The 23,875-nt window shown below is 39.9% G+C and overlaps 1 protein-coding gene across 3 annotated transcripts in view; it reads left to right on the top strand.

Annotated features, from left to right (window-relative positions):
- The first annotated feature begins 6,592 nt into the window (after nt 1-6,592).
- lama5 (laminin, alpha 5) overlaps nt 6,593-23,875 on the top strand; it is a 129,711-nt gene continuing 112,428 nt past the window's right edge. For all 3 annotated transcript variants that reach the window (XR_006826079.1, XM_046057088.1, XM_046057087.1), the window contains exons 1-2: nt 6,593-7,084; nt 13,857-14,009. Coding sequence is in view for 2 of the 3 variants with exons in the window: in XM_046057088.1 (XP_045913044.1) it covers nt 6,779-7,084; nt 13,857-14,009 (459 nt within the window). In the remaining variant the exon portion in view is untranslated. The remainder of the gene's footprint in view (nt 7,085-13,856; nt 14,010-23,875) is intronic.

Here is a 23,875-nt window from a genome sequence, read left to right as displayed (position 1 = left end):
CAGTGACGACATCTAAAATGGAAGTCTAGCTACATTCAAACACAGTCAAAAGTTATGAATTAAAGCAGGAGGCGATAGAAAGAAGGTTTAAACTGCTCACTAACCCAGCTGTCCGTACCACTCCCCACAACACCAGTTGATAGCTGTCTGTAAGGAGCAAATGTTTCTTTTAAAAGTTTTGGAAGAACGTGTTTCACGGTGGAAGAAAATGTTCTTTAACTTCAGAGTGACCAAAACATAAAGATGCATTCAGTTGTTCCTTGTCTACTTGTAAAATAATTCTAACTTTAATGCCAGAACTTGGCAGCAAAGTGTAAATACCTGCGGTAAACTGGAACAAGTTTAAACATTTAAACATTTCTGATTGCTGTAGCTCAATTAAAATTACATACTGATTAAACTTTTGATTAATACTCAAATTTTCTGGTGCATCAGGTCCATATTTTTACAGTTGCTTCAGTGTGCTATTGGTCTTTTCTAGTGTAAACTTGTCACGCTTGTAAAAGTGACCTGAATGTAAATACCTGGTAAGTATGATGTGGTTATGTGATAACTTGTGACTTTACGATTTGAGCAGTCACCTGAATGTGATATCAAAATGCACAATGCATTATGGGATACTGAGGCCTGCAGAGGATACACCAGTTGTGTTTCTCATTCACTTTCTTTGTGTGTGTTTGTGTGTGTGTGTGTGTGTGTGTGTGTGTGTGTGTGTGTGTATGGACCAGCAGGAGGTAAGTAGGTTCATTTAATGGAGAAGTTAGCAGTTACCCCGACAACAAGTAGCCTTGCCCTCACCTCTCCTTGGTAACCAGGAAGTAGATTAGTTAAAGCGTTAAAGAAGAAAGGAGGAGAGAATGAGAGGATTAGTGAGGTGAAACTTTCAAGCCCTCTTTCTTCGTCTCTCTTTATTTTTCTGTCTTCTCATACTTTTTTCTCTTTCCCAGGTTTCTTTGCTGCTTGTCAGTTTCCCTGCTGTTCTGAGTCTCCCAGCACTCTCTTCATCTCAGCAGGCCACCGTCATGTATCTGAATGCATAATGTGCCCACAGGTTAATTTTAACCGAGTGAAGGAAAACGTGAATAATTTTATTATTGTAACATTCATGAAGGTTAAGTTTCTTAGCATTAAATTTATATTTGGAGTTCAATAATCACCTCAACATTTTTGCAACATGTGTGTTTGCTTTCTTTCTGAGAGCAAAATGACAAGATGGATAACACTCTCATTTCAGTGCATTACAGACTGACAGAGCTAGATCCTTAGCTTTGCATAAAGACTGGAAGAAGGGGGAAACAGGCAAGGTTTTAAAAATATGCTCACTATTAAAATATCTATCTTGTTTATTTAATCTGAACACAAACAGTCGATAATTGGGACTGACTTTCTTTGGATAGACCATTTATCCATCCATCAAAAACTTGCGGTTTGGCAACCACTGTGCTGTGTTTTTGATCAATCGTCCTGTGTCCAACCTCTCAGCTAACTCTTGGAAAGAAGGCAAATAAGCGTATTTCCCAAAATGTTGAACTATTCCTGAACAAACAGAGCTTAGTACAACATTAAGATTGCTATTGTGATGAATAATGAATATTGCTTTTGGCATTAATTTAACTTATTCTTGTTTTTACCGTACGTATGATTTTCATGTGATAAATCTATGCAGATTTGCCTTCAACTCTTTATGTGACCACTTGTTCTGTGAGCAGGTCATTGACATTTATTTTGGATGGAAAGCTCATTGGAGCATGTAGCTTTTTATGGTGCTAGGTCAGTTTTACATGTGGGCTGTTGTCTGACAGCAGAAAGACGTGAACTTGTATTGTACAGAACTTGCACAGGACTCACATTACAACGCAGGTCAAGTACACTGTGTGATACAAAACACACAAATAAATAAGACTAAGCTGTATTTATGCCAATTTGAATTTTCTGTTGAGTTAGGTTAAAGGACTAGCTCAACATTTTGGGAAATGTGCTTATTTGTATTCTTTCACAGTTAGATGAGAAAATTGATACCACTCTCATGTCTGTGTATTTAGCATGGAGCAAGAGCTGGAAGATGATTAGTTTCACTTAACATAAAAACTGAAAGCAGGGGGAGAAACAGCTAGCTGGGCTATCTGCAAAGTTCAAAAATAGGTCCACTAGCACCTGCAAAGCTCACTAATTAACACTGCCCTGTCTTCTCTGAGTATATGAGTATAAACCGCACTGATACCGAACCCGGTCTGTTCATGTTACTCAAACCTGTGTATACATCCAACCTCACACCCCCACCAGATGGTGGCGCTAAGAAGTACTTAATTTGCCAATCACCATTTAACTAAAAGACAAGAAACTATTTCAGTGTGAGAGATACTTTCCACCTGCTATTTCTCCTCTGCTCGATGTACGTCTCTCGTCATGTCTCCTCCATCTGATCCTTTTCTGCTGCTGTATTTAAGATTCCGTTATTTGTATTGTAAGAATTTTTACAAATTTGAAATTTGTATCACAGCCATTTGTAACATTTTCTGACGTTTTGTGGAATAATGATAATTGATTAATCAATAATGAAAATTTGTGCGGCCCTTTAAACTAGAGCGCACATTGTGACCTGTGAGCCGACAAACAGCCAGTGGAATGTTGTTGTGTGTCAGTGAATGAAGCTCGGCTGCATTAACACACTGTCTCGAGACTCTTTTAAACTACAGGAGGTCACTGACCTCTGTGTGTGTGTGTGTGTGTGTGTGTGTGTGTGTGTCTGAGTGTGGGAGAGAGGGGCAGGCGGGCAGCAGTCCACAGGTCAGAGTTCAGCATGTGTTAAACAGATGATGGAGGAAGTAGATGTGTGAGGTTTCTGGACTCTGGACATTGCAACAATTTCACCTGCCTGACAAAGGTATCTTAACTTTCTTAACTGTCTTCTTTCGTTTCTCGTTTTTTTTCTCTGCTTCCCTGCAGGTCCACCAGTGAAGGGTTTGTCTCTATCATCCTGACAAACCAAACCTGTAAATATCACTTTGACTCACCTGAGCAGCTGTTAACTGCGTGTGGCGGAGAAACCCTTTCATCTTCTAAAGTGGTTCCTGTAGCTTGATTAGATGGCAGTGTTCCAGAGTCCACGAGGAAACAAACACTCACAGCTGCTCAGGTGTTCCCTAGAGACGTATAAGCTCAAATGCTAATGCTCTGAACTTTAACTTTTTGTTCAATAATCTCCAATTCCTGTAATTGTACGATTCCTCACACACTTGTTAATTGTTTAATATTATACACTTACATATACTCTTATACAATTTTCATCATGCATCCTGTAAAAAGTGCTTTACATTACACCCATGAAGGTCAATGCGTGAGCCCACAGTGACACTGGAACTAAATTACACAGAAAGGTGTATAAATATTTCATGTCAGCAAAATATATTTGAATTTATTTCTAGGCTTCTATTAATGCATTATTTTACTGTCACGTATTGCACAATAACATCTACATTTAATGCAGCACTTTGAACAAAATCATTTCAGGTTTAATAATAACACACAGGCTTCTTGTACACATGAGACTACAACCATTAAAATCAACGAGGCTCACCAAAGTGATTACAATCCGTTCTGATGGGAATGTGTGTCCCAAATTATATGAAAATCCATCCAGTAGTTGTCAAGACATTTCAATCAGAACCACATTTGTGCTAGAAGAAAAGCCAGTTGATCACCGAAGTCATTAGGAAAAGATCCCCTGGGAACCTGCAATGTCTACAAAATTTCACGTTAGATATTTCAGCCTGGACCAAAGTTGTGGACAGACAGACCGACCGACCAGCTGACAATGCCATCCATCCAAAAAGCAAGCTGTGGCTCAGGGGGTAGAGTGGGTCATCCAGTAATCACAGGGTTGGCAGTTTGATTCGCAGCTCCTCCTGTCCACATTGTTCTTGGGCAAAACACTAAACCTCCGATCCCAAGTTTATTGTGATGCTCTTTTGTTATTTACCATTTTTGTGTATGGCAGCCCCCGTGACCCTGTATGCAGGATAAGCGGTTGACGATGGATGGATGGATGGTGTATGGCAGCTTTCCTTTACCTGCCTCATCTGGTCTTAATTCAGTTTAAAAATGTGCACATTTTTCAGAATACAATTCTCAGCAACCCCTAGAAAATACGCCTGGAGATTTTGTATTTTACTGTGACGCTGTGTTATTTCAGTTCAGATGTGGGAATTAAAAAGTGGAAAACGTCTCACTGCTGACCTTGGCACATTCGAGCTACCAAGGTGGAAGAACATATACGCCTGTGATGAAGTTTTCGCTTGGGTGCTCACAAGCACCAAACAGACACTGTGCCCAGGAGCCTCCTCACCCTTCAATCCATCCTTGATGTTTGGCCAGTTCTCCACAGACACCAAACAAGAAAAAGAACTTACACCTTAAAACTCAGACATCCACAGATATACTTTAGAGAAAGAGAAAAAACAACTCATTCAGAGGAACGACAGCCGACGTTTTCAAACTGAAGACTGTTGACTAAAAGAGGATTATTCTGGTGTCTGTTTCTCAGCGGAAGGCCGGAGTCTTTTCTTCTGTGACATGAACCATTTAGAGTTTTAGAGACTGTGTGTTGAGATTGAATACTGAGTGGACACACTGTCTCTCTGTCTCTGCCTGTTTGTCACACACTTACATTGAGCCACACATTGACCGACAGCAGCAGCAGGAGGAGGACAAAGGTCTGCATGGGACAGTCTGACAGCTCCCGTGGAGAGAGACTAGATTACAGAGTGACAGAGAGAGAGAGGAGGACAGATTATAAACATAGAAGAAGAGTGACAGGCCACCTACTAGTTTAAGCAGACAAATGCACACATTCGTATAAACGAACGTAGAATCTCCTAAACAAATTTATCGGTATGTAGCTGTGCTAATAAACTGTGAGTTCAACCAGCAAGAACTTTGTGTAATGCTACATGAAGTTTCCCCCACCGACATAAGTACATGGGCCAAACGACTTTGCACACACACACAATATTTAGTTGACAAAATAATCTTAACTCAAGGTCATTTACTATGGGATCTCGCAGTCTTCATTAACAAATGTAGTCTGTTTAGTTGTCATTGAGTCAGCCAGTTCACGTGACCTAGCTGTTTGATTACATGATAACATGCAGTTGTATATGTGTTTATTTGCTTAGATGAGTAACAACAGAGTTTAATCTTTTGGTCAAGAGACTTGTGAGCTGAGTCAAACTGATATCCCGATAAAGACGGTGAGATGGTGGTGATGATGGTTGAAAGCTCTGGAAAAAGCTAATATGTGAACTTTAAGTTAAGACGAGCTTGTCAAACTACTATTCCCTAAGGTCAGGAAATTATTTTTTCGTGCAACATTTATTGATATCCAAGCTAAAATCACTAAAATGTTTGCCAGAGCAAATTATTTTTGGTCCTACCTGACAGTTTTTCACTTTGATAAATGGATCTAATCAAAACAGCCACATCCTTTTGAGTCATTTCTACTTCTCACACGCATCAAACCCACTCGTCCACATGAAATTTGATTTAAATCACAACAGCTTTATATTCTGTCTTCAAAGTGCAAAAGCAAGAACAGTAATAAAAGCGCCAACTAAAAATTGTAAAGATTTTTTTAATACCTCGGATGACCACTGCATTTATGAAATTCCTCCTCTGATGTTATTCTTCATTTTCCTTTGTGCTTAGTGTGTGGCCAACTGTGTGTGTGTGTGTGTGTGTGTGTGTGTGTGTGTTGGCATGTTTGTCAAGAGCACCTGTCTGCATGTTTTTATTTGTGTGTTTGAGGAGCTGTCTGGAAGCTCATTCTCTGTGTGCTTCTGTGGGTTGATTTCCCATTTGTTGTTGTGTCACTTGGTGAGTATGATGCAGGAGTGTGACATTAAAGAGAGAGTAAAGGGAAAAAACAAGAAAGAAATGTATGTTTTTTTACACTCATAAGATGGAGTGATGGGTAGGGCGCAACAGGAGGAAAGGAAACGGAACAGGAACATAAAAGAGGGAAACGGGAGTTGAATGGAGGAGGAACCTCATGGAAGAAAATAAGAAAGGAGACTAGAGAAGGAAGGAAAAGTGGGGATGAATGAGAGAAAACAGAGAGGTAGAAAGGAACAGAAGGGAAAGGAAAGATAAAAAGGAAGCAAGTTGGAAGGAAGTGAGTGAGGAAAGGAGTAATTCCCAGAAACCATCCCAAACATTGAAATAAACTGTACATCAAATGTGATCTATCCATCGTCAACAGCTGATCCTGCGTACAGGGTCGCGGGGGTCTGGAGCCAATCCCAGCTGACATCGGGCGAAAGGCGGGGTACATCCTGGACAGGTCGCCAATCCGTCGCAGGGCATCAAATGAACAAATGGATCCAAAGTCTCCATTTAAGATGCCTTTAATTTGAGCTAATCAATGAACCGCGGTGCTTCAAGAGAATGATGTAACTTAACCATTCACACACTAAGCATTGGTAGAAGCAATGCCCTCCTCCCTCCATCCACGGGGACGGGCCAACAAGGAGGGGGAGGGGGGGGAGTACAGATTGAGTTGGAATAGGTGCCTGTTGGAGCGACACAGAAACCTCGGCGCACCGCTCTCTGGGACTACAAACTAACTCCCCCTTCCTTTGTCTTTCTTTTGCAGTTTCAACACTTTTCCCTCCAAATGCTTCTCTCCTACATAGCTTAACGGCTCTTCTCGCTTTATACTCAGATTCATTTATTTCCCAAACTTTTTTTTGTTGCTCGGACCGGATCGAGCGAACAGGTGGAGATGATGGCGAGCGGACCGGCGCCACTCGGTGCTGCGCTCTCCCCGGCTCGGCGCACCCAGACGCGGGTCGCGCTGCTGCTGTGGTCGCTGTTAGTGACCTGCTGCCACTCGGTGTCGGCGCAGGAGCTGCCGATCAACGGGGTGAACGGATACAGCCTGCACCCGCCCTACTTCAACCTGGCCGAGGGCACCAAGATCACCGCCACGGCGACATGCGGGGAGGAAGACACCGGCAGGACCGTGCAAGATCTGTACTGCAAGCTGGTCGGAGGCCCGGTGTCCGGAGACCCGAGTCAGACCATCCAGGTGAGCAGGAAACTTTATAAAACCCTTATTCCTACTTGTGTCGCTCAGCAGTGAGTCAGTTTACTGAACTTAATGGAGTTTTCATTTCCTAAGATAGTCCTTAACATGTAGGGTTAATTGCAGTTTTTCCCCCCATGACAGCTTCTAAGCTTATAATACACCTATAATATTCTTCTAGCTAGTGTATGGTGCTCAGCTGTGAGTTTAAGGTGACTTTATCATGCTTAATTGCATCTTTATCTATTTTTATCTGGTCAGGAGTTTTACAGTGATTTTAGTATATGGTATTCCTATATGCTCCAAATGAGTTTTTGGTGCTAAATATTTGGGAGTGACTGATGTTCTCTACTATTTCTTTTTGGTAGCATTAGACACTTTGCATTCCTTTAATTTGTAGGGACTTATAATGTACCTTTAGTGACCTATTTTATTGCATTCAGAGGTGTAATATTTCTAGAATATTGCTACATCAGTGTACTTTAAGGACTGAATTGTGTGAGCTTTAGGGTATGCAATGACATTTGTATTCCCTGAGGTGTCTCTATGATCTTTACCTTTTATAGTACTCTTTATCATTTACTACACGGTCACTGTTGCTCCTTTTACTGGTGTATTGTAGCAGTTAAAGTTTTCTATCCCCAAACTGCATGTTTCATTCCAGTTTTATTATGTTAGACCTTGATGCAGGTGCCAGCCTACACACTTCACTGCATTCAAAATAGAGAGTTGAACAGAGGGGGTCAGTAGTGTGCATGAATCTCCAACTGCTCTGCCAAGTCATTATTTCATGCACGGCTTCCTTTGTAGAACTTGGCAACACTTAACACAAGGCTACTTATATAAGGACAGGCAACATTTCACTTAGAGTGGACACAGAAATTCGGCTACTGAGGAGGTTTTCACATCAGGCTTTGTGTGTGTTTTATGGATTAGATTTTAATGTGATTGTGATTTTGTAAAAACCAACAGCAGACCCATTTTGTGTTTGACTCTTAAGCCTCCAGGTATCACTCGTTAACACAAAGGATTATGGCAGTTTCATGGGTTAACCATTAAAGCAACCCTCTGGGCGATAACATGCAGGGTTATTACCTTCTCTCTCTCTCTCTCTCTCTCTCTCTCTTTCTCTCTCCCCTTCTCTCTCTCCCACCTGTTCCCCACATTCCTCACGGTGACTGACCCATGTCCTCCAATCAGACCAAGTTTATACGCTCTGTTACAGCGAGATTATCGATGTGATGGTTCTTACTTTACTATAAATTACTATAAAACGCAAAAGAACAGAGAAATTCTGTCATTTCTAAATCCCGGTGTTATTTTAATGTTTGCAAAATAAGTGGCATGCGTGCTAGGAAATACCTTTTGATCTGAAATTAGAAATCAGACATGGCGATGTAAAGTTGATGAGATAAAGATATGAGATTGATCAGTAGAGGTAGAGAATGAACAGCAGGCAGTCTGAGGCATTGTTTGATCGTAGAGACTGAGAATGAAGTCAACAAAACACAACAGCATAATGCCCTCAGGGGTGTTTGGGGCTTTCAAGATGTTTATTAAAATACCTAATTTAAGCTCTACACAGAAAAAAATGAATTTCACCTTAAATGGAAAGAAAGAAAGAAAGACAGAAAGAAATATTTTGTTGAGTAATAATTCAGCTACTAAATTAACCTTTTAAAGGTATGAGATTAATTTTCCCCAAATGCAGACATGATCCTGAGCACATTCCCACTTCAACTTCTCCGCACTGAGGATTAGAACTAATATTTTCTCATCAGAAATTTCATCCAGTCTTTCTCGGATCTGCCTGCTCAGAGCAGTGTGGTTGAAGTGGAGATCTTGGTGCGTCATTAGCTCAGGCAATTTCCCAAATGAATCCAAGAAATCAGGTCATTAGCTCAAGGAATGGTGCATTATGTGTTCGGGCTAAGAGGTTTAGCCCACTTTGCTGGGCAATTGTGGCTCGGTCCACTTGTTGGGTTACAGCACCCCCTGATCAACACACCCTCTCACACACACACACACACACTTTTCTGTGTATAGGTTAATCCTGTTTTGATTTGACAGCAAGACGTGAGAGTGTTTTTATTAATTAAAATCAGCAGGAGGAGGACTAGAGATTGGAATGTGTGTGAGTGTGTGAATGACTTTCCCTAAGCACTATGCACTAAATCAGAGCTTTTGTTTTCTCACTTGGGACTAAACCGCAGTGGTCATCACTAATTACCACGTGCGCCTGTGGACTGACATCTCCATAGAAGGTTAATTTATTCTCTTTGGATTATTTAATTAAGCAGCATACTCATCATCAATGACAATGTCAGTGTGTCGGTCAGTCGACCAATTTTGTCCAGAGTGAAATATCTTTACAACTACTGGATAGTTTGCCATGAAATCTGGTACAAATATTCACATGTCTCTCAGGATGAACTGTAATAACTTTCATTCTTTGATCTTTCATCTAGCATCAGTAGGTCAAATTTGAATGTAATGACCAAATACCTGCAAAACTAATGACATTCCCATCAGCCTTAGCTGCGTACGTTGTGTTTACTGTTAATTAGCAAATGTTTGCATGCTAACATACTAAGCTAAGATGGTGAACATGGTAATACCTGCTAAATATCAACATGTTAGCATTGTCATTGTAAGCATGTTTGCATGTTGATTTCAGCGTTTTGCTCAATGCATTGCTGTGTATGAGTACAGAGTAATTTTGCACTTGGTGGCCCCAGATTACATTTTGAGATTACCCAGAAATCTCTTATAATAATATTTTGACACAGATAGACTACACTACAAAAAAAACACTAACCTGGGATTTTTTTGCAAACAAAACATTAATAGCACAATTCAAAACTTAGATTTTATTCATTTATTGTTTTTGCAGTTTCTAAACTGAAGGGTGTGTTTTGGCTAATTTGGTGCACTATGTGAGTAGTTTAAAGCAGTAAACGTGGCAACCAGCCATATCTGTTGAGTGTTAATGGACTTAATTACCTAAAACTGCTCCAAGAAGATATCATTAAGCCGTCTCCTGAGGGTGGATGTGGTGAAGAGGATGCTGTGACAATGGGGAATTCAGCTTTGTCTTGGATGGAGAGTTTGGTGCTGCTGTTTAGGAGACAGTTCTTGTGGTTGATCACCAGTAAGTGTACCAGTTACTTAAATAGTGATTGGATGCTTGTGTCATTGGGACTTAAGGTTGCAAAAAAAAAGTGTGTTTTCACTTGAAAATCTGACCAAGTGCATGCAGCTTTAATTGTGGTACCATTTAACAGAGTTGACAGAGAGGAAGAAAGACAAGGAGTGAAGTACAAGGAGAGGGAAAAGAAAAAAATGTTCTGATGTAGAAAGAGAGAAACAGAAAGAGTTAGAGGAAGTAAGAGAAAAGCAGCATGGTATCTTAAGAGGGAAAAAAGTTAGATTACATAAAGTGGCAGGTGTTGACTGAGAAACACTTTGGCTCTGCCCTGAGGACGTGGATTCCTCACTCAGAGAGAAGCAGAGAGTTTTTCTTATTCACCTAAAAGGTGGAAGGTAAGAAAGAAATGGGAAGAAAGTTGAAAAACGACTGAATGAAAGAGTGTGTAACACACAGAGAGAGGAGAATGTGCTCTACATGTTTATTCCCAGGTGGCCTTTTGGTTGACATGCCTGCATATGAAAGGAAGTGAAGGAAGAGAGGATGGATCGGGCATTGTGAAAGAAAAAAAGAGAAAAGGGAATACTGTGTAAGATAGTTTGACAGCCAGGCAGAAATACAGAAGCAGACTCCCTGACATCTCACTACACTAAACACTTAACCTTGTTCTCTTGAGATGTCACATACCTTGGTAGGAAATCCGCTTTTTTTTGTCAGTTATTTCAGAGAGCACCACCAACTTAAACTGTTTGGAACAGCTGAACTGTTGGTCACCTTCATTTCCCTGCATTCAGCTGCTTAATTGAAGGTGATTTCCTGCCCTCTTTACTGTTTTCAAGGAACTGTCAACTGGTCTGTGCTCTCAGATTTGACAGACAACATGAGAGCATATCAATTAGAAGGAGATAATTAGTTAATTACAAATACAGAGATAAAGTATAAAAAGAAGATTGTGAAAGAGAGTTGGCACAATGATATGTCCAAGAGGAAAATGTAAGTGGAAATTACATTTAAAAAACAAGAGCCTGCAACTCTTTCACAGAAACAAATTATATTTTATCACTAAAACACAATTTCAGAGCCCAATAGGTGTTGCTGAAGGGAATATTAGATAAATTGTTACATCCAATTAGTAAACCATACATAACTTGGTTACTCAGTTAACTCAGATTTAATTTGCCTCTCACTAATCTCTTGTTCAGGGCAGCAATCTATCTTGGCTAGTTCACGGCACATTTGACATTGAGATATTTTTGAACAGCCGTACTTTGTAGTATCCTACGTATCCCAGTTAAGGATTAAACCAAAACTGAACTCAATCCAGGAGATCAGTGGCAAGACTGATGAAAGTAATGCTATTTGAGGGAAAGTAATTAGAGAGGAAGAATGAACTAATTTAAGGTTTAAGAATTACTAAATTGGTTAGATACAGGGATCCACAGAAAACAGAGAATCTGAAGGGTTGATTAACGGGTGATCTCTCAGAAGTGCAGGGGAAGACAGGGGACAGGAGAAGGTGGTTGTGGGGGGGTGGAGTCAAAAAGTGAGCAATGACCTTTGACATTGTCTGTGATAACATCTCCTAACCCGAGCATTTGTTCAGGTCCTTGCTTGTTTAGTTTATGCTAATGCTTACATAGCCAGCAGTGATTGGGTTAAACGCTTAGACAACCAAACTGGATTAGCAAATAATGAAGAGGCTTTAGGAGCCAAGGAGGTGGAGAGGCCACTTCAAATGGACACATCCACATTTGTGTTTAAGCACAAATTATTAAAGCATGCCACAGGGTTTTGGATTTTGTAGTTTAACTACCTAAACTGCCTTCCAGGCAGCCATTTGTTTTCCATTCATTCAACTATGCTATGGTGTGAAAATTACCAGGACAGAGTCTTGAAACGTGCCGGAGATGTTTTTCATCCTGCTCAACATAATGGTTGCATTTATTGTTATGTTAATGTCATGTTGTCGTTGTATAGTTTCGAAATCAATAGCTTGTTTGATTGTTGGAAAAGCACTAAAAATCCCAAACACTATGTTCTGTATTGGTAAATGGTTGGCAAAAGTGTAAATTATATATGTGGTTTGTAGTTAGACAAAGCGAGTTTATTTGTATAGCACATTTCATACACATGCAAATTTCCGGCAATTTTCATTTGAGTTAAAAATGACAGAAATACAGGTTTGGGGGGAAAGATAGTTCCTAGTGAGTGTTTTAAGTTTAAGTCAAAGGCAGTGGCAAACAATAAATGTTTCTAACATGGATTTAAAGGTGGTCAAAGTTGGTGCAGGTCAATATCATCTGGAAGGATTTTAGGCTTGCAAATACTTGCTGCTACTGAAGTAGCTGAAGTCAGAACTGCTGTGCAGACCTTTCAAAATACCTGACAGTAATGCTGCTTTGTGCAGTGATTGGACACTTTTAAGGGTAGCAGTCTAAAAATAAAATAAATACAACTTGATTTTAATAATGTGGTGCCCATTATTGCCTGACCTTGTTCTTTCTAAGGGTATATAAACCTTTAAACTAGTGTTCTTGACATTTTGAAGTAAGGGTAATGAAGAAGTGGCTAATTAAAATGTGAGTGTGATTTTGCTAGGATGCACTAATATAAAGATGTAGTTCTTTGTAGAAGACAAAGTGTATTATTTTTCATTACTGATGGTCCCAGTGGGATGTGTTAGTGTTAGTTAGTGCTGGAGTGGCAGAGAATGTAAATGCTAATGAATGTCCTTTTTTCATACAGTACACTATGCTCTCACTTTAAACAGACTAAGGCACTAAGACAAGATTTATGACACATTAAAACCCATTAGCTGAAATACAATACAAGCTAGAGCCTCACTGTTACAGTAACCTGAGTGGGAGTAAGCTCTGTGTTGGAATATGAGAAACTTGAGCCTGGTAGCTTCAGGGACAGTTGTGAAAGAAATCTCTTCTTTTCACTGTGACTCTGAAACATTGTGCTGCTGTTTTGGGTGGTTATAATGGCTGGAATAGAGACTGAAGGGTCAAATACAACAATAACCAGCGTTTGTTATTCGCTCACAAGTGTCTCTGAGCAAGATCCTCATATCCAGTCTGTATAGTAGAAGTTGAAAGTATAATAAAGGACCTTTTTTATTGACATTTAAATATATTGAGAAACACCTCAAGGTTTCATTCCAACCAAAGACTACAGCCGGTGGTTCATTGATTAGCTCCTCTCCTGTTGAAGCTACTCAGTGGAACGACCTGGTCATTTGGTACATGGAAGCTTATGTGTGATCAAATATATGTAATCATCAAAGCATAATTCGAAGACCCAAAAATGCAGGCATGTTGGACTGATTGATATTTTAGACAGATATTAGCCAGTCAAGGACACATGGTATGCCAGTTGATTGTTAAAAACACACAAGATTAACAGCGAGAACAGTGCATCACACAGTCTTGACGTGAAAATATTTCAAACTCAGAGGAAGCTTCTTTGGTATCAGTTTCATGAGAAGGCTGTTCTTTGGAAGAGCGTTTTCCTCATGTCCTCAAGAATGGCTTTTCAATGTTCATCGTAAAGTTTCACACTCCTGCCGCCTTTTGAATCCTCAAATGCTCAACTAAAAACACTTGTACATCTGTGTCTTCCCAGGGCCAGTACTGTGACATCTGTAGCCAAAGCGACAGCGATCGCGCCCATCCCATCACCAACGCCATCGACGGGACGGAGCGCTGGTGGCAGAGCCCGCCTCTGTCCCGCAGCACAGAGTTCAACCAGGTGAACGTCACCCTGGACCTCGGACAGGTACGACTCAACACACACGCAGATGGACTTTCTCTGACTGTCTGTGCATTTATGGTTGTCACTTCTCCTGGAGGGTCAGAGGTTTTTCAGATTATTGTGGAACTTCATTGTTGACCAATGGTTTGTAGACGTCCTATAAATTTAGATATATAATATTCCCGTTGACTTTTGTATTTCAAAATTGGATTCTTTGGACTTTCTGTTTTGGATGGCAATTTGAAAGGTGGTAAAGGGAGGATATCATAATGTGTGGACAGTTGAGGCTATAGCCTGTAAGCTAGCTAAACTAAAATTTTAATTTAAAAAAGTGGTTTGTGGTTGAGAAGTCCTGCCCTGTGAGATTGTCACAATTTTGAGCCACAAGGTCTGAAAATGTTGCCTTGTTAGGCTGAACTGTTTATTTTCTACCTTACAGTGATAAACTGTTGCCCTCACTGATAATAAATGTGAAGTCTATCTGAGTAACTGGTTAAGCAGCTAACATTAAGGATAAATCAGCCTCCCGAAACTCAGTGACCCAAATAAAAAATCTAACCGTTAATGCTTCCGCTTGAATATACTGTATTTAGAGATGTTGTTCTTGGCAGGAGACTTGGTTTGTCAGAATGACACACTCTCACATATAGATGTATAACATATTAGGAAAGTTTTGCAAACACAGGGAGAGACTCAGGCCCTCATGCACTACAGCTTCAAAAGCTTCACTCAGTCCACCTTGTGCTCCAAGTTAACCTTTCTGTGTTTTTGAACGTCGCTCTTGAACAACCTTTTATGTTTCTGAATGCGACTCTTTTGTGCCAGGCTCTCCTGCTCGAGTGCTCTCCTCATTCATCAGTGCAGAGACGTTCACTGTGTGTTTTCTGTCATGGCTTTCAGTTTCCCTTCCCGCTTCCATCTATCGTCCCTTTTCTACTCACTCTTTACTTTCTGCCCTTCCTCTCTTTCTCTGTGTTGAATGTCTCAATAGAGAATCAGGGAGCTGTGACTGTAACTGAGTGTGTGTGTGTGTGTGTTTAGCTTCTAAAAGCCTTTTATAAGCCTGTTTATCTCGTGACAATAATAAAAGAATGAACGAAAGGTTTCTGAAGAACAAAATGAATGCTATCAGAGCCCAGCAGTTTGCTCTCACAATCATTTTGGATGAGATCTTTTTTCCAACGTGCCATTATAATACAGTATACTCAGTGATCGATGTAAACATTTGCTGTTATATTGGCTTATATTTGTTGTTGGCTGTCATTAATTTAAATTTTGTGTAATGATTGTGGGAAAAATTTGAACTAGTCAGACATGCATTTCTAATGTCAGTCTCACCTTCTAAAAACATCCTGCTTTGTGGTGATGCCGCAGGGGAGAAGACACATACCTTGGGTGTCATAGACCTGGGTTTGAATCCACTGTGAGGCATCAATGTGTCAGTGAGCAAGACACTTAACCCCTAGTTGCTCCAGAGGCGTGCGACCTTTGACACATATAGCAATTGTAAGTTGCTTTGGATAAAAGCGTCAGCTAAATGAATAAATGTGTTTGTACCTTAAATAATTTATTTTTAAAGAGCCAAAAAATATATATATTTACAGCTTTGGCCTGTAAAAGAAGATAGATGTGTATACATTTGGAATGAATTGTCAATCAATTGGGAAAGGGTATTCAACAATCCGGCATTTTTGGAACTTGACCCATACTAGGAACTAAAAGTTGGGATATTTTGGCCTCTGCTGCTTCGACTTTCACCATTCTTTTTTAAAAATCTGTCTCTTGTGAGTGCCTCAACTTTATAAAAGTGCAAAACTAAAGTGTAGGAGAGCACCTTTTAAGCAAAAACACCAACTCGTCTTCTTGCATAAGTTTTCTTGTGAAGAAAATTTTTATGTATATATGGTTTTGGTACACTTGACCTGCATATTCAGTGTGTGAATGAGTGCAAAATCTTCATTGTAGCACTGTGTAGTCTGATTTTAAAAACAAACAGCCAATGTTGCAGAAGGATGCTTTATGTGTTAATAATGTTTAAAATTGCATGGCATGAAGAAAATTTCTGGTGGCACAAACGAAGGCTTCAAGGAGGGCAACAGAGAGAGGGAGAGGAGGGGGAGGGTCTGTAGTTACCAGGATGCAGTTTTGTCTTGAAAGAATGTAGGTGGGCTAAGGCCAGGATTTACAAGTGTGTTTGTGTGTGTATGTGTGTGTGTCAGTAACAAGGCTCAGAGAGTGTGTTGAAGACCCCACCACACACACACACACACACACACACACACCTAACCCCCCTACCTCTGCCTGAATGAAAGAGGAGGGAGAGATTGGAATGTAAGTTAACCTGTCTCAACCCGCCGAGGGGAAGGCTTGTTAAATTACCCCAACTCCTCTCTCTCAATTCAATTCTCTCTCTCTCTCTCTCTCTCTCTCTCTCTGCTGGGTGCAGCTATACCAAAAAAGTCACGTACTGCTTTTATCTGTTTCTCAGCAGGAAAACACAATAGAAGCAGAGACAGATGAGAAGGTTGATCACATCTGTCTGTATGCTAAATATAAAGCAGCCAGTGATATACAGCCAGTTTACGCAGATAAACAACATGTTAATCAGTGAGCTTTAGCGGTGCTGACAGGTGGACAGAGCCAAGCTAGCTGTTTCTGATGTTTGTGCTAAGCTAAGTTAGTTAGCTGCTGTAGCTTTTTATTTTGCTTACAGACGTCAGAATGATATTGTTGTTCTCATCAAACTCTCGGCAAGCAATCAAAATTTATATGCTGCTAAATATAGGGAGACTGTTTGGTGACATAAACATAATAACGTCTACATGCAGAAAGCTGGGCCCATAAATATGGATGCATGGATGAAGCTGCTTTCCTCTTAATAAGAGTTCAGATACCTCAACTTGGGGTACCTGCCGATACAGAGTACCAAGCTGATACCAGCGCTCTCTTTTTTCCCTTCTAAATTTATGTCTGGATCCTTAAATACACGGAAACACTTTTATATAAGCTGAGGCCAGAGTCGGAGGCTCGCCATGATAGAATGAGTGTAACTGATAGTTTTATAGTCATTTTGCACAGAAACGATTTTATGTATTTTCGGTCAGTTAATATGAAACAGTATATTGATTTTAAGACTGCTGAGATGCCCTTTAGCAAGGCACTTACTTAACTTGTACGTTATCTGAGGTATTGTCAGGTGAATGCAAGTTCAGAAGGTGAAGCAACTTTTGAAAAAATGTACGTGCTCTGTGAACATTTCGAAGAGAGAAAAAAACTACAGATTAAATTATGTGGAATTCAGCTGGCAGTAAATACACTGTACAGTCACTCGGTATCAGTATATCTGCGGCAGTGTTACTGCAGTAGGTGTACCAAGCACATACTGCACCCACCCAAAACTCAGTTTATTAAACACATTTCACTGGAATCTGAAGGAGAGTTTCTCTGCAGTGTGGGATATTCAGTATTTCCAAACAATGTTATAACCTTTACACATATTTTTACATCTGGCTGTGTGTGTTGTGATACTCTCTATTCTCCACTAATCTCCACTCTCCCTGTCCTCCAATTCGTTCTTCTTCTCTTTCCTTTTCTTTCTAACGTCTGTTTGCTGAGACTTTTAAATTAGCAGCATCACACACCTCTTCCTTCCCCTCTTCTTCCTCTCCTCCTCCTCCTGTCTTTCTATATCTGTACCACCCATTCTGCCTATCTTTTAGAGATAACATGCAGCCCAATATAGACCATTTCAATCTCCACTACCTTCCTGTCTTCCTTCTTCTGCTATATCCTGCTCTTATTCCTCTTCACCGTTATCGTCTCCCTCCTTACCTCTGCTCCTTATTCTCCTCCTCCTCCTTTTCTCAAGGTATTTCTTCAAAAGTGAGAGCCCACCCTGCAATGTTTTTCCTTTTCATCCACTTTCTACTCTTTCTCCTCCACTGCCTAAGTCACTTCCATCTTAAACTTCTTCTGTTTCGTGTCCGTGTTTAATTCCAACTCAGAACATTCTTATGAGCGTGCTTCAGAAAAAAGTAAAAGTGTTTTAGGATAAGGATATTAAACTCACTGTTTCTGGAAAGACATGCTGTGACATGTGTTTTTCAAATGTCATTTTTCAACACGGCAAAAGCAAACATCCTCTCAGTCCCGTCGTAGTGGGGTGGCAGCAGAAATCTCAGAAAGGAAATTCTCTAAATTTGGGAAAACCTTATTTCACTTGTCTCAGTTTGAAATGCACTAAAACATGTTGAACCCTTCTCACCTCATTATTTTTCCATATATATAGTTGATATATCTGTATCTATCTGTACGTGCCTGGCTCCTTTTCTGTCCCTGTTACATCTGCACACTAGGGAAGGCAGAGAAGGGGGAGGGAACAAGATGGAAGAGGAATGACAGCTACCTGATGAACTGTAGGAAGAATATGAATCATCCGATGAGGTCATACCAAGTCAACACAATTTACCGCTGTCTTATGGGTTGTGTATCCTAAGCACAGTGTAACGTTGTTGTGTGTTTTCACTCTGTACACAGATGTGTGTTTGTGTTCAGTTTCATTCCTCAGGTGTGTGATCGTGGAATGATTCTGTAATTACAGGTAAAGGGGAGGTGGGTATGGAGGAGATGAAGAGGAGGAGGGGTTGGAAATGCAACAAACATGGAGACCAATAATAGATGACATAAAGGGAGGGAGAAATCCAGTATGAAGGCAAGGTGAAACAAAACTCCCAGGAAGGGAGGAGGAGGAGAGGAAGGAGGTGAAGAAGAGGAAGGAGGGTAAGGGAAAGAGAAGGAGGAGGAGATGACAGGGGAAAAGGGGATGTTTGTCTTTTTTCTGCAGCCTGTTATTATCCCTCAGTTGGGAATGTGTGTGTTTAGGTGTGTGTGTGTGTGTGTGTGTGTGTGTGTGTGTGTATGTGTGTATGTGTGTAAATGTTCTTCAGGTGAGGTCTTCTCTTTTCCATAGGCCTCCCTCCTAGGGTAAAAAAGGTGTCTCCTTGTCAAAGTCTGCCGAGCTGCATTAGACCTGCAGTTTCTGTGATTTTCTATGTTTTTAGTTCATTGCAGAACACACTCAGAGGGTCAGTTCAACAAAATCAAGGAACAGAAAACACCACAATTATAACTCAAATGGAACCATTTGATTCTTAACTTCATTAATTAACATTTCAGCTCATATTTGTCTTCTGCCAAGATACAATAGATGCTGAAACATTGGTAATATGCACTAAAATGCATTGTTCTTCAGATTATCTAAATAACCACCTCAGTTACATGCAGATATTTTTGGTTTTATTTCCAATTATAGATCTCTGCTGCCACCCAAGTCAAATGGAGGTGGACATTTTTTTTTATAGTTTTTGGGCACTTAAAGCCTTTTAAACATTCAGCAGCAATATCTCATAAGGACTACAACTAACTAATTGATTACTCATTGATTCATTGTTTAGTCTATGAAATGAATGTCATGAACAGTTTCTTAGAGCCCAGGATGATGCCTTCAATTAGCTTGTTTTGTCCCACCAAGTTGGCTGAAAAACAGCAAATCATCACATTTTAGAGTCTTTAACCAGAAAATGGCTTTTGTGCTTGAGAAATAACTGAAATAATGAACTGATATAATATGAAAATATTTACAATTTTTACATTACATTTATTTATTTATGTTTACATTACATTTATTTATTTATGTGACACTTTTATCCAAAGCGACTTACAATTGCTATATATGTCAGAATGCACTCCTCTGCAGCTACTAGTGGTTAAGTGTCTTACTCAGGGACACATTTGTGGATGTGTCACAGTGGGAATTGAACCCAGGTATCTCACACCAAAAGTGTGTCTTATCCACTGCGGCTTCGCCACCCTCATTATTTAAACCACTTTTTGCTAAAGAAATAGTTTTAAAGAAAACTAAAAGTCTGTGAATTATCTAGAATATTGTGGACATTGTTTCTAGAAATACAAGTGGCTGTTGAATATCATTTTTCCATCAATAAAATTATTTTAAAATTCCTCACCTCCATTGTATGTTATAACCTGAAGAAATTAAACCAAAACTATCTGCATGTCAAGATGCTACTAGAGGTAAATGAGAAAATGTGTTTATCTTCTTTAAATTTGGGTTAACTGACTCTTTAATCAGCCTTCAAAGTGGACCAAACCCCACAACTGTGAATTAAATCAAACATGGCAACACAAAATCCTTCAAATGTTTCTCACTGTCACGTGCCCTTAATTTCCTGGTGTGTTGTCAGGTTTTCCTACAGGACAAACAATAAAAACACACATACACAGATACACACAGACTCACATGCAGTGTTGAGGTAGCTCCATTGTTTGCTGTGCGTAAGAGCGAGCGTGGTGCCAACTGCTCCCAGTTGAATGCTTCCTGCTATTGATGTGGTTTGAACGTCAGTTACTTTGCCAGCTGGCTCCAAGTTGCAGGGCGGAGGTTTATATTTAAAAAATCCTGACAATTTATGACGTGCTTTTTGGTTGTAAAGCTGAGCTCACATCAAACATGTTAAAAGCAATTTAAATCTAGAAATATATTCAGTCAAGTGAAGCTTTATATTACATACATTCTCATTTGTATCAAATGTTGTCTACTACTTGCACGGGTGTAGCAGAAATTGTAGGTTGCGAGTTTTACCCAGAACACCAGTTGTGGTTTATCAGCTGTAGCATGCTTAGCCCGATTAGCCAGGTTAGTCAAGCTCATGTAGTGTTGCTGCCTTCAAATGGCCATCCCAAATTAGTTAGTTAAAGTGAAAATAGGCAACAATTAGTGTCAAACTGTAGGCCGACATTTTTCAACTGTAGTGGGGTATGTCTGTGGAAACATGATGACAAGTGGAGCTCCATCTTCTCGCCTGCTCTGTCAGCACGCAGCATGGATTTTGCTCAACAGCTGTCACTCTGCCGTCACTCTGGATTTGACGTTGTCATTGCGTGTCAAACACTTGAAATCCAGTTTGAGCAGCCACAGCGTCCAGACTAAGACGCATCTGACATTCAGATGGAAATCACATTTCAAACCACCTCCAGTGGTGGCTTGGATCCAATTAGCAAAAATTGTATTTTGTGTAGTTTTTTGCTGTCAAGACTTCAAAATTTCAATTTGGAGACAGTCTTAGGATATGCCAAAAACTGAATTAAAATTGGGCAATTTGAGATCCATAGACATTAAAAAAGATAAGGAATAACTCGGGAATTCCTTAACACCGAAGACAAAAGGAAAAAACATTTTAAGAGGCAGTTCAAAGAGAAATCACCCATCTTGGATTGCTGGGTGACATAGGGAACCGAGATGGGGAATAACCGCATTTAAGAATTTTTAAATAGTCCAATCATTGGTTTATGATAAGTCCAGTATCTGTATAACAACTACAATATACAAAAAATATGCAAATATACAATATACTGTGTTACAGTCTTACAACATAAACACAGTGTTGCAATACAGCATAATTTAAGTCAACACCAGGAAATGACCCTCGAACACAAGGGCTTATAAGACAACTGTAACATCATGTGGTATCCTCTCCACCTGCTTACAGGTGAGCAGAAATAGTCTGAGATCACTTCTTTGTGTGTGTGTGTGTGTGTGTGTGGGCTGATTATAATCTATGTATTCTCTGCCAATTCTGCTATTTACGAGGGACGAGCATGGGAACCACACTCTGCCTGTGTGTGAGTGTGTGTTTTTGTCTGTGGTTTGGCTCTGAACAGACATTTCCAGTGTTTTGTTTTCTTTTACACACTCTTCAGGTGTGACCCTTTGTCTGTGTGTGTGCGCCTGCTGTAAAACATCTAGTTGAGCAGAAAGCTCAAGTGTGTGAGACTTTTAAAGATATTATCTCTTATTTGCCATATTTCCTTCACACCCTCACATCGTAATCACCCTCCCCATCTTCCCCTTCTCTCCCTCTCTCTCTGTTCATCTCTATCTTATTCTCTCCAGCCACAAAGACTCTTCTGTTGTGGATTACTGACACAGTAATGGTGGAAATAAATAAAAAGAGGGGAAAATGATAGATATGATGGACATCAAACATCTTCTATTCATTTGTGTCACCCTTTATCCTTCCTAAAGTCTTCTTTGTCAGTCTGTGCGTCTAAAGTACAATCTTAGCTATTATTAAACCTAGACACAGTAGCTATATTCAGTTACTAATTTCTCACTTTCTAGTTTCTCATCAATACTTCATTTCACATCAATATAACACTATACTCTTCATTTAATCTCTGACACCTTTTTTACCCCTGAAGAGTGTGCAACCTGTAATTAGTGGAACTGTATTTTATCAATCAGCATTATTTTGGACCAAAAGGGTGGAAAGCCCCCTAAACAAACAGACAGCAATGAGTATTTAGCTTAAGTTATTATCGCTAAAGTGTTAGCAGTTAACAGTTATTTTTATGTTAACTTTTAAGGACACCGAGACCATTTTACCCACCTTCATCTCATCACGCCTGGATTATTGCAACAGCCTTTTCACCTGTTTAACCCAAAAATCTACTGATTGACTCCAGACTGTCCAGAACTCAGCTACCAGGCTTTTAACCAGAACAAAGAAATATGACCACATTACTCCTATTTTAGCTTCATTACACTGGCTCCCAGTATGTTTTAGAATTGACTCTTCATGGCCTCTCGCCTTGTTATATTTCTGAACTTTTAGTCCCATACGCACCAGCACGTACCTTGAGATCCTCGGGCAGAGGTCTGTTGTCTGTTCCAGAGTCTCGACTGAAAACTAAAGGGGGACAGAGCGTTTGCTGTCAGGGCCCCGAGGCTCTGGAACAGCCTGCCCGAGGAAATCAGGTCAGCTGAGTCAGTGAACTCTTTTAAGTCCCTTCTTAAAACATACTTTTATAGGAGAGCTTTTCCCGATCTTATTTGACTTTATTTTATCCCTTTTATTTTATTGTATTTTACAAATTTTATATTAAATTTTCATGCTCTTATCTTTTTTTGTATTATTCTTTACACTTGTTAAAGCACTTTGTAACTTGTTTTTGAAAAGTGCTCTACAAATAAGGATTATTATTATTATTATTATTATTTGCTTACACATCCAGCAGAAACAGAGAAACATGAACATCCCATTGAAGTTGTGTTTCTGTCAGTATTTGCTAAGTCTTTTAGGTCTTGCCGGGTTACTTTAAAAATGTTGTTTACAGTTGATAAATCTTTGAATTTCTTCACCAGTCGCATATTATAGTTAGCCTGTGTAATCTCGTGTGCACACAGTTTTATATAAATCAGCATTGTGTTGTTTTTTAGAGCAGCAAAATTCGGCCCCATCCAGACTACTGTGTTTTCAAATTAAGACCTTTTGCTATGTTTGCACCTCCCGTCCAGACTTAAACGACGAAAATGAAGACATAAAACGGAAAAATTTGGAAACGCTGCCGACCCCTTTTTGCGTTTCAAAACTCCGGAGAACGTTTTAGTGAAGACGGGCCAAAACGGAGGACTTTAGAAACGATGACACAGTCGCTCACGCTGGTGTGGACGGAGATCGTATTCCTTTTAATTCTCAGTTTGTAAACTAAAACGGAGTAGTGTGGATGGGGCCTTAAACAGTTAGCTGAAAGCTGCTGAAAGCTGCAAAGAACCACAGGTTCACACATAGGTGTTGATTCACAGTGGGATCAGCAGGACTAGCATCTGTTTTACCACCAGCCATTAGATTCAATAATAATATTTAAATATTTTGCTTCATGTTACTTCATGTGTCTTCTGGCCCCTCTCCGCCTTCTGACCTTTTTTTAATTCTCAGATTTTTGTTGTGAGCCTCAGAGAGGATTTATGTATGTCATCATCGTCATTAAGGCTTCAAAAAGTGATGTATTTCTGCGTAGGCAATTTTCCTCTT

Source organism: Micropterus dolomieu, linkage group LG08, assembly GCF_021292245.1.
Source record: "Micropterus dolomieu isolate WLL.071019.BEF.003 ecotype Adirondacks linkage group LG08, ASM2129224v1, whole genome shotgun sequence".
Classification (NCBI taxonomy): Eukaryota; Metazoa; Chordata; class Actinopteri; order Centrarchiformes; family Centrarchidae; genus Micropterus; species Micropterus dolomieu.
This window is presented reverse-complemented; position numbering and strand designations above follow the sequence as displayed.